The 13,904-nt window shown below is 40.0% G+C and overlaps 1 protein-coding gene across 3 annotated transcripts; it reads left to right on the forward strand.

Moving 5' to 3' along the window:
• The first annotated feature begins 688 nt into the window (after positions 1–688).
• sf1 (splicing factor 1) lies at positions 689–13,371 on the forward strand. Of its 3 annotated transcripts, none has more exons than XM_040140894.1 (12): positions 689–1,130; positions 1,838–1,969; positions 3,781–3,856; positions 7,052–7,204; positions 8,910–8,999; positions 9,125–9,308; positions 9,485–9,600; positions 9,770–9,877; positions 9,986–10,181; positions 10,266–10,488; positions 10,888–11,052; positions 11,779–13,371. In XM_040140894.1, the coding sequence occupies exons 1-12, from the start codon at positions 869–871 to the stop codon at positions 12,108–12,110; spliced, it is 2,037 nt and encodes a 678-aa protein (XP_039996828.1). In that variant the 5' UTR covers positions 689–868; the 3' UTR covers positions 12,111–13,371. The 3 variants fall into 3 exon arrangements, with proteins under 3 accessions (XP_039996828.1, XP_039996827.1, XP_039996829.1); XM_040140893.1 differs by having other exon boundaries at positions 690–1,130; positions 10,263–10,488; XM_040140895.1 differs by lacking the exons at positions 689–1,130; positions 3,781–3,856 and having other exon boundaries at positions 1,867–1,969; positions 10,263–10,488.
• Positions 13,372–13,904: the final 533 nt, after the last annotated feature.

Raw genomic sequence — 13,904 nt, forward strand, 5'->3', positions numbered from 1 at the left:
TGAGAAATCAGAAACCCAAATTAACTTGGTTTAGAAATGAATTACAGAATTATTTTTCTTCTCTATAAATATATGCCGATACAAACCGGCCAATACAAAAAGTTCATCATGCTATGTCACAATTTCTGGTATTTTGATCAAGTATGAATGTTTTTGTTTCGCATTATTTACTCAAGTAATTGTCTCTGCTACCACATGGGTCATCTGTGTGATTTGCTGATAGGGTTTCAAAATATAAATGATTTGTGGTACAATGGTATGTTTAGCTGTGTACAGAAATCTAGCTAAGGACTCTTACATTGACTGCTGGAATGTGAAGATGCCTTGCCTTAATTATATTTATTTTTATTGCATTGTTCTATTATTTTATTGTTATATATCTATTTTTAGTTATTGTCAGTATAACCGTGCTGTTTTTGAACCAGTTTATATTGTTTTGAGGAATGCAAAATCAATATTCCTACTAAAGATTGTAATGTACTGAGTTGTTCTAAGTAAAGTTTTTAAAAAATGAGCCTAGAAACCAGCTCGGCCATGACGCCGCGTCTCTATAATGGGATTGATATTCATTTGATCCAATCAGTTTACAGAATGAGGAAACCGAAATAAAATTGCCCAATAGAACACGGGCTATGGAGAGGTGCCTTGGTCTGGCCAATAGTAATGCTTTATTCTACAGCGGGTCACCTCACGCATCACACGTCCATGGGATCATCCTTTGTGGTTTTCTGTTGGGCGCCATTTTGATTAAAGTACTGTGTGAAGGATTAGCGGACAATAGTTCGTTAGCTATTTTCTCAGTTTAAACCAATTTATATTTGAGACGATTGACGTTTGACAGAGACTACGTCATTTGAGTACACCGAAAATGGCCACGGGAGCAAATGCAACTCCTTTAGGGAAGTTGCACCCCAGTATTGGCGCTAAACGAGGATTTGATGCCGGGCCTGGTGCGGGGAACGGGTTGATGCCAACACCGGGGCCGCCCGCATCCTTTCCTTCGCTACAAGGTTTCCAACCTTCGATGCCAAACGCATCTTTTCCGCAGGCACACCAATTCAATCCAGGGACAAGTTTTTCGACCCAGGCTCAACAACAACCAGCTACGGGGGCAGGACTAGCCAAGCCAGGTACGTTAACCGAACACCCGTTAACGTCACAGGCGCTTGATGCTGCATGAGTTAACACTAGCCAGCTAATGTGGCTAACTAACATGGGTTAAAGGCCCCACATCGAGCTCTGGCCTTGCACGAAATGGAGACAGCCGCGCCAACGTTAATTAGCTAATGAATGTTACTGAGTGACTAACGCTACACTTAGAAATTGAAATTGCACATATTATGTTGAACAGATTATGAACCTCGTAAACGCAATGTTAATTGCGATATTTACTTATAACCCAAAGCATCAACATATACATACATTAACGTTAGCTTGCTGCTTACCATGTAATGTTTTGATATTGACAGAATGTCATAGCGACTTCAAACCATGTCAAGGGCTGAGTTGGCCGTATGGACAGGCTGTCGTTTCTGAATCATGAATAAGTAAACCTAAAGGTTGGATGTAGATGATTGCATACTCTCGACACAACGAATTCTTCTGCGACGAGTTCCCCTTGGTTTCTTACGACAAATTTAAAGGCTCCTGTGAACAACCCAGCTTCTTCTGGCGTAGTAGCGACCAATAGTTAATGGGTCGCTACTACTTCACATTTCCTGTTATCTATACGCATAAGCAAGGTCATGTTGCGTGGCACTTGCATTGAAAGTCATTCTGTAGCGTAACGCATGAAAGCTACAGCAGTATTCATAATATAACCCCTTTCTCTCCGTAGATTTCGGTCAGAAGAAAGCAAGGAAGAAGAGTCGTTGGAGCAGCGAGACGCCGGATCAGAAGACCGTCATACCAGGCATGCCCACTGTCATTCCCCCTGGACTGACCCGGGATCAAGAGAGAGCCTATATAGGTAAATGTGTAATAGTTATCTCTTGTTATCAAAGATTAACATGTTGATTATAAATTAATTTTGTTTTATTATGTGTCATCATGACATCTGTCTGAAGTTCTAGTTTTCTTACATGATGCATACAAGTATTAATGTTACGCTTATGTACTGTTTGCTGAATTCCCAACAGCTAGAGCTCTCTAAAGGCACCCACAAGATGCGTTACTAACTAAAAACTTTGAATCACATTTCTTATCTATTCAACAGTAACATTACTGTGTTACACAAAATGCGAAATGTCTAATTTTGCTCCAACTGTTGAGACAAAGCAATAATTTCTGATGAGCAATGATTATAACTTGTAAAGTGTTAATTAAAGTAATTTCTCTTTAATGGAGGTAAAGTGGTTCTGTTGTGGCAACTGTTTCTGTGGTCTTACGGTTTGCATACCATTGAGCACCCATTAGCAAGAGGAGTTTGACATAGATGATTAAACACCACTGCTTGCTGATATCTGTCTTGAGCTGCAGGTCACTGTTCACTGTCTTGCCTGATCCCCCTACACATCATCAGTAATGTTCCGGTGCATGGAGACGTTACTCATAATGTCCTAACATGCTGAAGTATGCTTCTGTTTATATTGGTCTAAGTGTGAGCAATGCTGCTTCAACGGCAAATCAATCCAACCTATTTAAATTACTCAACAAGTCAGTTTAGTGGGCATTGCAAATTGGGAAACACCTGATCACTGTTACTGTGCTCTTAGTTTGGGCTCTATTTAAAAAAAAAAAAAAAATTAATCATATGAAACACTGTTTTTAACCAATAATGCCTTTCAGCAGCAGTGTAGCACCAACACGCTGCCTTCACAGGCCCTCAAGTGGGTGTTCTGAAGCAGATAAGTCCTTTGTCAATAACTGACATCGTTATTGATGTTCACTCATTGGTAATGGTTGTTCTTCCTTGGTATGTAAACATTCATTTGTGCCCACCTTCCCTTGTCATACTTATCATTTCCTTTGCTCATTTAGTAGATTCCCTAAAACAATCCAAGGGAAGCATTTTAAAATGAAATTGCTGTGAGCCACAATTCACAGGCCCTTTATTCATCTGTATAATTCAGAGTAATCGTTTCAGTGATCAGTGAATTTCTGTGTTTGGGGGGTATTTCATTACAACTTTCATAATGTGCATGAGATGACTGATTGATTTATTTTGACATTGCCTTCTAAATGTAAAAACTGTTTCTTTGTCACTGCAGCCCCCCAGTGTTAGATCTGTGGAGTGACAAGAGTGACTCTCATCACCTGTTCTGTTTTTGAAACTTGCAAAACAAATAGACCAATCAGTGATTTTTAGACCTGCTGTGTCCTTAAAATGCCAAAGCCTTTAAACACAATATGCTACAATATGTGAAACCCTGTCTTCATTGAAGAAAACCTCAGCTTGAGTTTGAAATATTAATGGTATGGCAGGCATTTTTAGGAATCATGGTCTAGTCATTTACTGACATATTGCCATGTTTAATCATTGTCTGAGAAAAGGTTAGTCCTGTTTATGCTAATGTAAATGACCTCCAGAACATATTCATATTGGGTAATGTATGCCTCTGATGTCCTCAGCAATGAGTAAGTGGTTTCATGCTTTAGAGTCTTACTAGATGTTCATTTGATCTCCCTTTGTTTTTTATTTAACAGAATCGCCATTTATTTTTACCTTTAGTAATGAATGAGACAGTGCTCTAATGTGCAGAGCGTTGTCTCTCTGATGTTGTTATGGTAACCACATTTCTCTCCATCCTTGTTTTTCTTTCCTAACCTGAATTCTTCCAGTCCAACTGCAGATTGAAGACCTGACTCGTAAACTGCGTACAGGAGACCTGGGAATCCCTGTTAACCCTGAGGACAGGTCGGAAAAAGATTAAACCCACGAACAGTAACATTTTCTCTACCTTCTTGACTTTTTGGAAGACAAATGTTGATTTTCAGTATATATGTGGTTATTAGCCTAAATCTCAGATTGGATAGTGACAAGCTGTCAGATGTGAGATTTAATTTTAGTTAGCTATCTCGTAATTGAAGGCAGTGTTGATTCAAATATTTGAGTTTTTCACATTGTCAAAGCCTAGTGCTAGAGGAGAATTGATCTGCATTAATATATTTCTAAAGTTCTCAGTGTGCTGTTCATTCCATCACCAGTAAGTGCACGTGGTTGTACATTTTTAGACCATCTCTAGTTTTTTTGTTTTGTTTTGTTTGTTTTTTTAAATTGGATATATGCATATATACTCAGTTATCAGTTTATTAGGAACACCTAGCTAAAACTAATACAGTCTAATCCAACAGTCCTGCAATTAATCCTGTTTCTTGAATCTTAGAATGTTCACTTTTTGTTGAAACTGTGTTAAATAGGTGTTGAATCAACCTAGTGATCATTTTGGAGGCTGAAGTTTGTGCCCAATTCAAATCAATGAGGATAGGCTAAACAACAGACACTCTTTGTGTCTTAATGCAGTACAGTTAAACAGCAGCGCAAACTGCACCTTCCAAAATGATCATACAGTTGAATCAACACCCCTCTAAAACAGTGTCAACAGAAACTGGACATTATAACCCTCATAAATAAGGATTTATTGCAGGACTGTTGTATTAGACTTAGATTACTTTTTAGCTAGGTGTTCCTAATAAACTGACTGAGTGTTTTTACCCAAGACAATGAGACAGTTTGCAATTACATTGAAATGTAAAATTCTATTACACTTTTTTCAGTTTATTAAAATGAAATCAATTTTGTAATTTATTAAATTGACAGACAGAATTAGCACTGGCTATTAATAGCTTTAAAGCATTAGCCAAAGTGAATTCTTATATGAACAAAAATATTTTAATAAATATTTTTTGTTCATATAAGAAAAATATTTTAATAAATAATTGTCAATAAACAGAAATGTATACAGTTGAACATGAAAGTTCCTTCTTGACTGTGGAAATAGTAGCTTGACCAAAAAAAAAAACCTTAACTATATGTCTATTTTCCGGCTTTTTTGAGCTTTCAATAAAATTTTATGGTCTTCCTCAGAGGAGAGAGTTTTCTCAGAGCAGAACAACTACAATCTGTTGAGGAAGATAGTGAGATGTGGTTGAAAGCTCCCAAAAGCTAGTAAGTGGACTTTGAGTTGAGTGTTTTTGTTTTGCTTTTTCTATTTTTATTTTATTTGTTTATTTTTGTCAAACAAATGTTTACAGGTCGATTGCATCTCTGTTTGGAAAACAGTTTCAATCTTGGGTAAAAAAACAAATTTAAAAAAAAAAAAAAAGACAAATAAATTCATTGAAATAGTTTTGTAAGAGATAGTGTCCAAAGTGGAAAGGAGCAGGAGGGTATGAATGCTTGGCCAACCCACTGTACATAGGTCAGTGTAAGGTGAGACAAATTAGCAAGTCACTGCCAGAGTCAAGATGACTCTTTAATATTTGCACCTTTTTATATTGGATTATGTGTTAATGGAATTGTTTCAGATTTAGCCTCTTAGTATTTATTCATCACGGTTTCACCCACTGCTTTTTTATGTCTGATGTAGAGTGCTGTGTGAATCTATGAGTACATATATGATGCTAAATGTATTAAGACTTTCCTCGAAAAAGGTTTGACCCAATACACTTTACTCAATGTAGATGACTTTGTTCACATTGATATTTAAAATCTTGTTAGCTTTAAAGTTGTAATAGTTCAGATAAATTGGCTCTTTTGGAAAAGTTAACTGGTAACCAAAGATTCACACCCATCATTTGATATTGCCTTGCTTGACATACATACTGGATATTATAACAATTTTCGACAGTGATGATTTAGCTCATGGCATGTAGCCCACATCATAAAATACCAGTGATTAATAGCTTTTGTCTTAGACCTAACAAATGATTTTTCGTTGGTGATCTTTGGTTTTCCCGTAATGTGGCTTTAAACATTTCCACCCAGGGGGAAGGGGGGCGTGTGCCAGTTTTCCCTCTGGACTTTTGAGGTCTGGAAGAAAACTGCCAGAATTGTATGTGTTCTGGAAACGCAATGGCCAGCTTATAACATAGTTTCCATAAGGATCTGTTCCTGCAGGAAGTGGCTTGCTCTCAAGAGTGTGTGAAGTTGACCTTTGTTAGCTAGAGTCCCTGTCGTCTGTACACTGTATAGAGTTTCTCATCATAATCAGAAATTTCCACAGCAACCAAAAAGTTGATTGCAGAGCTTCAGCACTTTTATAAATCACTCCCCAATCTAATGTGACAGAACCAACTGGGGATGTTTCAGGTTGTCACCGTTGGAAGTTTGAAGCATAAAAGGAAAAACCTATTTTTTTTTTCCCTCACTCTTCACATCACATGGACACAAATGTGGCTCTCAAATGGGAGAGCATAGGAAAAGGTGGATATCTAATCTTAATTCCTTTTCTCTAACCCAAATTACCCCACGTCAGCCTAACCCTTTTTCAAGCACAGAGCCTTCTTAATGCAGCAACACAGGTTTTCAGCATCCAAGGGGAGGTACGGACCTCTTCCGCCACGTCAACACCAAGCAACTCTCAAAGCCAGCGTTTCTGCTTAGGATTGCGAATTTTGCTTTGGTTTCTTTTTCTTACTTCCAACTTTCCTTTCTTGTAGGCCAACAATCCTGTATGCAGGTTTAGTTATGGCCATTTATCTATTTATTTTTCTGTGTGGTTGATGCCCCTCCACTGTATTGGGTTAATTACCACTATACAGCTTTGGTTGCCCCCTTTTTACCCTGAATTGTATAAATGAATGGACTCTAGCCTTTGAAATGTCAGTGCAGAGTTCCTACATCTTTTTCTTATGGATTTTGCTCTTGCACTGGCCATGAGTCACAGTCAGTTTATCTGAGAATTCTCTCAGATCCAAATTTCCAAAACTATTTTTTAAATTTAACATTTAAAAGACCTGTCAGTACCCATTGATTCAGAATTCCTACTGAAGATTTGAAATTCCTAAAGTCTTAGCTAGCTGTAGGAAGTTTGTGTAATTGTAATGGCAGAGCTCCACTTCTAGAAAGGTATTGATGATGTCTTTCTTGTCTTTTGTCTGCCGTTTTCAGGTCTCCCTCTCCAGAGCCCATCTATAACAGCGAGGGCAAGAGGTTAAACACCCGCGAGTATCGCACACGAAAGAAGATTGAGGAGGAGCGTCACTCCCTCATCACCGAGATGGTTGGACTCAACCCTGAGTTCAAGCCTCCTGCAGACTATAAGTATGATTTATTTATTTGTTTTCTGACATTCTTTTTTTGGTTATACTAACTCTGTGTTTATTTAACTTATAAAATAAAAGGCATGTCATTAGTTGTTTCCTGTGGCTAGAGGCTGATCTATGTGACTGTGCAACAAATTTGTAAATGGTAAATCAACTGCACTTATGTAGCACTTTTGTAGTCGATATCTGCCACTCAAAGTGCTTTACACTACATGTCACATTCATCCATTCGTGTAGACATTTATACATCGCATTCACACGCTCTCACACACTGATGGCACAGCCGTCAGGGCAATTTGGGGTTCAGTATCTTGCCCAAGGACACCTTGACATGCGGACTGGAGGAGCCAGGGTCGAACCAAGGACCTTCCAGTTAGTGGATGAACCGCTCTGCCTCTGGACAACCTGCTATACCTCCATGGACAACTTGTGCCTACAGCCGCAAGTTATCCATGGAGATTGTAAAGTGATGATAGTAGTAGTAGTCTGATATCTGAAATTCTACAATATGAATATTCTACCAGTCGGTTAGAGATGTGATTTAACAAAGAAATTTAGCCACTTCTAGCTCTATAGGTGAGTTTCTGCAACTGAATTTGGGCACTGCTCAGGGGTGACACTAAATTCCATGTACTTTTGGTGGACACTGGCAGTGTTGTTTATTCTTGCTGGTAGAGCAGACGTGTCAAATCACAACAAGAACAACTTCAACAAATGGCACAGCATAACCCATTTTACTACATATGTATGGAGTAGGACAACCAATACTTAAAAAAAAAAAAAAAAAAAAAAAAGCTTAGAGAACACTTGTTGGACAGACAAAGGTCCAGGTCCTTGTTAGTATGTTGGGATAGAAGACATTCAGAGGTAGCTGCATTCAGTGATTAGAAACCACAAAGTGGACCAGACAGTTTTTCGGGATCTGGCAGAAAAACACACGGTCAGACAACGCAGGGAAAAAATTAAAGATGAACAAGGGATTATTTAAGAATTAAGAGTCGCAGTGCACATAGTGAAGCAGACTACAGAGTGGTTCAACAGACGGGCTGGCAGGCCAGGCTCAGAGGTGATTCAACAAAACATTAAAGAAATCAATAACAATATCTGCATTACCTCATTTGTCACCAAAGAGCACAACAAAAGGCAAGTGTGCCCTGCGATAGCCTTTTTATCCCTCCGCACCGGCGACGGCTGTGGCTAGAGGTATTATGTTTTTGGGATGCCCGTCCATCCATCCTATTCCTGTGTACACAATATCTCTGGAACCACCTGAGGGGAATTCTTCACATTTGGCACAAACGTTCAGTTGGACTCAAGGATGAACTGATTATATTTTGGTGGTCAAAGGTCCCTGTGATCTCAAAAAACAAGTTTTTGGCCATAACTCAATAATTCATATGCTTATTATGATAAAATACTCTTAATACCTTTTATGGGGTCTTCACCACATACATTATGAATCTGAACAGACATGGATGTAAACTACAACTTGTCTGGTTGGCGGAAGCATACAACTGCAAGGTGGTAATTCTAGTTAATGATAAATGTCAGAAAAATCAATTTGAAAAATATAGTGGAAACACAAGCAAAGCTTCAAAGTTTTTTGTTTTGTTTTGGGGTTTTTTTCTCCAGTAGCTTTTAGGAAAATCAGAAAATTGTTCATTGCTCGTAGAAAATGCTAATCTTGTATCTATTTCTTACAGACCCCCAGCCACCAGAGTCAACGACAAAGTTATGATTCCCCAAGATGAATACCCTGAAATCAACTTTGTTGGTCTGCTAATTGGGCCACGGTAAATTGGACTTAATGTTACTATCACCTTGCATGTTTTATATACTTTAACCAAGTAAGTTAATTCCCAGTACAGCTGAAAGTGAGTTTAGTTTCTCACTTTTTCCCTTTTTTTTTTTTTACCAGTGGTAATACACTGAAGAACATTGAGAAGGAGTGCTGTGCTAAGATCATGATCCGAGGTAAAGGTTCTGTGAAGGAGGGGAAGGTAGGCCGAAAGGATGGACAGATGCTCCCAGGGGAAGATGAGCCTCTGCATGCCCTGGTCACTGCCAACACAATGGAGAACGTCAAGAAAGCTGTGGAGCAGGTTAGATTACCTCAGTGTCCTGATGATCATACTTCTATTGGATGTTCCATCTTTGCCTAGGACAATTTGCTTAAGCAACCTAATTTGAAGATTTTTGATCGGTTTATGAATGTGTGTTCAACATACCTTTGGGAAAGTACAATATGTATAGTATATTAATGGTGAGAAATTCACAGATTCGCAACATCCTGAAGCAAGGCATTGAGACACCTGAGGATCAGAATGACCTACGAAAGATGCAACTGAGGGAGCTAGCCAGACTTAATGGCACACTGAGGGAAGATGACAACAGGTCAGTGGAACACATCTGACAGTCGTTGAGCATCATGTACAGTTCACTATGTGGAGATTATTGGTGATGAATGTATGGGCACTGGAGAAGAGAAATTTAGGGAAAAGTCCACTATGCTCAATTTAAGCTACACTGCATGAGTGAAGACTGTCTCTCTTTGTCTCTGTAGGATCCTTCGTCCATGGCAGAACTCCGAGCCCCGCAGCATCACCAACACCACCCTCTGTACCAAGTGTGGTGGAGCAGGCCACATCTCCTCTGACTGCAAGTACACCAGGTGATCAACAGTTAAACAAGTCACAGAATTTAAGATGAAACCCTTATTTGGTTATGTAGTGTGTTCTAAATCTTTTTGTAACAATGTTTGGTGTTTTGCTTTGTGTAGCACATTTGCTGCACACAGAGCAACGGGTGGCGAGCCACCTCAGTCGGCCCAGGACAAGGCTCGAATGGACAAGGAGTACCTGTCCCTCATGGCTGAGCTGGGGGAGGCTCCTGTCCCCACATCTGGTGGTGGACACTCCAGCACGCAGGGAGGAGCGCCTCGGGCCTCAGGCCCTACCAATAACCAGCCACCACCGGTTCGTTGGTGAAACACATGATTCCATACTTTTGTGTGACCAGAAAAGTTTCTAAAGTGACTGATTGTTGTTTGTGTACAGCAGAACCGGCCTCCTTGGATGAGCTCTGGCCCAAATGAGAACAGGAACTTCCACGGCATGCATGGAGGGCCTGGTGGCCATGGAGGACCCCACAACTTCCCTCCCCCCATGCCCAACATGGGAGGGCCCCCTCTGCCCCCCAACCCCAACGGCCTGCCTCCCCCCTGGATGCAGCCCCCTCCTCCCCCCATGGGCCAGGGTCCAGGACCTCATGGCCACCCTATGGGTAAGAGCTGACATTTTTGGTGTAGGAAATTTAAACAAATTTTAGAGAGCTGTCAGACACTGCAAAATTATTGTAAAAGTAGGAGGAGGAAATAGAATTTACTCCGAGAAGTTATGTTACTGAGACATCACTGTTCCCCCAAGTCCTGGCAAAGTCTTTAAATGCCACAAAGAAGAAGAACCTTTTAATGAAAACTGACATGACACGTTGCACGAACTCCCTGTAAATCCATTGTACATTTATTTACAAGCTCCTCAATTTGGCATGATAAATGATAATAAAGTTCAAACTGGCAACAAAATAAGCTTGCCCATGTGTTGTGGACCAAGGAAAATAAGATGTCACACCATAACATAACTGTAGAGGAGGATTTTTGATTTAGGGTTTTTTTTCTTGTAGGTCTGCTGCCACCTCCAATGGGTATGATGCCACCTCCACCTCCTCCCCCCAGCAACCAGCCGCCCCCTCCTCCTTCTGGTCCCCTGCCACCATGGCAACAGCAGGCTCCACCCCCCCCTCCAACCAGTAGCATGGCAACCAGTACACCGCTACCCTGGCAACAAAGTAGGAACACACAAAAGCTGTATACAAAACCATTCATTCAGTCATTAACTAATTCACTAATTACTACACACAGTTGTGTCACATGGTGAAATGGGTTATCGACACCATTCAGGTCATTTTTTACTTTGTACATTGCATTTCAGGATCCTGAGTCCATTATATAGGCTACAATAGTTTTCACTAGACATTGTGACAACTTTACAAAAAATGTTATTTCCTAGTGAAAAGTCAACAATTTCAGACATGTTTGTTTTGTGTAAAGTGCTGCTGAATATTATGCACTGAAAGTTTAAGTAACCCTAATACCAAACAGTTTTACAGTCAGAAGACTAATTGGCTATTTTAGTGTTGTTTTTTTTTCTTTTAAATATAATTAACTGCAGCTCGGTCATCACAAAATTTCCTTTCTGGTCAGTGCAGGTCACCTGGATCTCCTATACCTGGCTTTGGTATCTAAAAATCATCGCTTCTTTGGTTTTGCTCACACGAAAATCCCATAGTTATTTGCTCAAATGAGATGAAATTACATACTGATTGGTGATTCTGGGCTCCTCTGATTTCAAATGGTATGATGGCCTATGTTTAGTCATAAAGTCTCTTATGGTCGTGTAGGTAGATGGTCTGACTGAAAGACAAAAAATTACAACAAATCTTATTGACATATACACACAGTGTGAACATTTTACCGTAAAGAGTTAACCTCTATTTATCCCGCACCTCCCGCAGATACCACCACTACGTCCAGCCCTGGCACTGGCACCCTGCCTCCATGGCAGCAGCCCCAGCAGCCTGCAGCCTCCGGAGCCCAGCCCCCACCACCTATGGGTACCCCATCCATGGTGCCACCTCCCCCTGGTGTACAGCCACCTTTGCCTCCCGGCGCCCCTCCTCCTCCCCCTCCACCACCTCCAGGCTCAACCGGCATGATGTATGCCCCCCCACCACCCCCACCACCCATGGACCCCTCCAACTTTGTTACCATGATGGGGATGGGGGTACCAGGCATGCCGCCCTTCGGCATGCCTCCTGCTCCCCCACCTCCTCCACCCCAGAATTAACCCTACCACAGAAGAATCCTTCTCCCACAAGAGTTTCAACGCTGCAGCACATTGTTCACCAGATATCCAATAGACTGATATTATATAGAGCGTCCGTGGGCTCACAGAAAAAAATATAACCAGTGCTTTATTTTTTATTGATCCTTAATATTGTGAAGACATCTCCGAAACATTGAAAGGCTGTGTTAGTTCAATTTGTAAAGTAGTGTAACTTAGTTATTTTTCCTGTTTTTAAAGTTTCGATTAATACAAAGCTCCTTGTGTGCATACAAACACTGTAGCCCTTGGCCACGTGTTCTGTAGTGCTACAATACTTGGTGATGTTACTTGTTTACCAAATAAAATGCTCAAATAACCAGCTGCAAATTTAATTTGTGCTGAACAGTCTAATCGCTTGAAATGTTCAATTCAAACCTCAAAACTGAAATTTCATTGGATTTAATATATTGAACTTCAGCTTGCATGATTCATTTTAAACACCCTCTGTTTAAAATTACAAATTTATACTCCTGTCATGTTCCCGTTTGGCTTTGAGTTGAATTAAGATTAATATTTTTGTAATAACGAGATGTGACGTGTATCTTAGTTCTGTCAGAAAAACCTTTCTGTAGTACTGTCTCAGATTGTTTTCCAGAAATTTCCATGGTATTAAATCTTTTTTGTTTTTGATTTGTTGTCTGTGTCTCAGTTGTAAGACTGAGTTTGAAGAGGGGGATTTGGTGCTGCAGTTTGCTACCGTCTGACCCCCTTGCACGACTTGAATGCTGAGAATCTGATATATTGTTCTTTTACTGCATCTCTCTCCCTGCTCTGATAAGATGCTGTGTGCAGTGTTTGTGTTGCTTCTGCAAGGACAAAAGTATCAGTTTTGACCCTTGAGTTATTGGAGAAGAAAAATGTTAGTTTTACTCTGTTTCTGCAATCAGTCTGTTGTGTTATGGCTCTAGTCTGAATGAATAGCTGTTGAAATTTTGCTTGGTTTAGAATTAAACTGATCCATTTCACCTTTTTGTTGTTTAGTGCAGACTGGTTTCTCCTTTTTATCGATGTAAGATCCTTTTTGTCACAATGCTTGCACAGTGGATTTTTTTTTTTGTTTCTTTGCCCCCCCCCCAGGCAAGACACTTTTGGCTGCCTCATTCAAGTCTGTTACATAACTGGGTTGTTGTCAAGGGTGTCCAGTGCCTCTGAACTCTCCAGGAAGCCTGCGCTTAAAGAAACATATTATTTTTAAAAACTTAATAAAAAACTTTATGTACAATTATGTGGGATTTCTGCTGACACTCAGCAATTTTTTTATGGTCCTTACTTTTATTATTTAATTAGTTATTTTGTAGTTACTCTTGTTATGGCAACAAAAAGCAATTAATGGTATCACTGTGAAACATTTATTTCTGTGTTAGTTTCTCACTCTGCAGCTTTTAATGACTAAATACTTGAATCAAGTCGGCAGCCAAGTGAAGCAACAAGTAAAGTTGGAAATTGATTTTTCGATTGTAACAACCGAAGTGTCATTTCAGCAGCTTGGGGAGAAGTTATGAGATTCAGGATGTGATGAACTGTCACAAGCTGAACTCCAGAGATTCTATTTGGAGATGGGAGAAACTTCCAGAAGGACAACCATCACTGCAGAACTCCACTGATCTGGGCTTTATGGCAGAGTGGCCAGACTGAAGCCTCGCCTCAATGAAAGACACAGGAAAGCCTGCTTGGAGTTTGCAAAAAAACCACCTAAAGGGCTCTCAGACTGTGAGAAACAAGATTCTCTGGTCTGATGATACCAAGATTGAACTA

The sequence above is a fragment of the Xiphias gladius genome, chromosome 12 (genome assembly GCF_016859285.1).
Source record: "Xiphias gladius isolate SHS-SW01 ecotype Sanya breed wild chromosome 12, ASM1685928v1, whole genome shotgun sequence".
NCBI lineage: Eukaryota > Metazoa > Chordata > Actinopteri > Istiophoriformes > Xiphiidae > Xiphias > Xiphias gladius.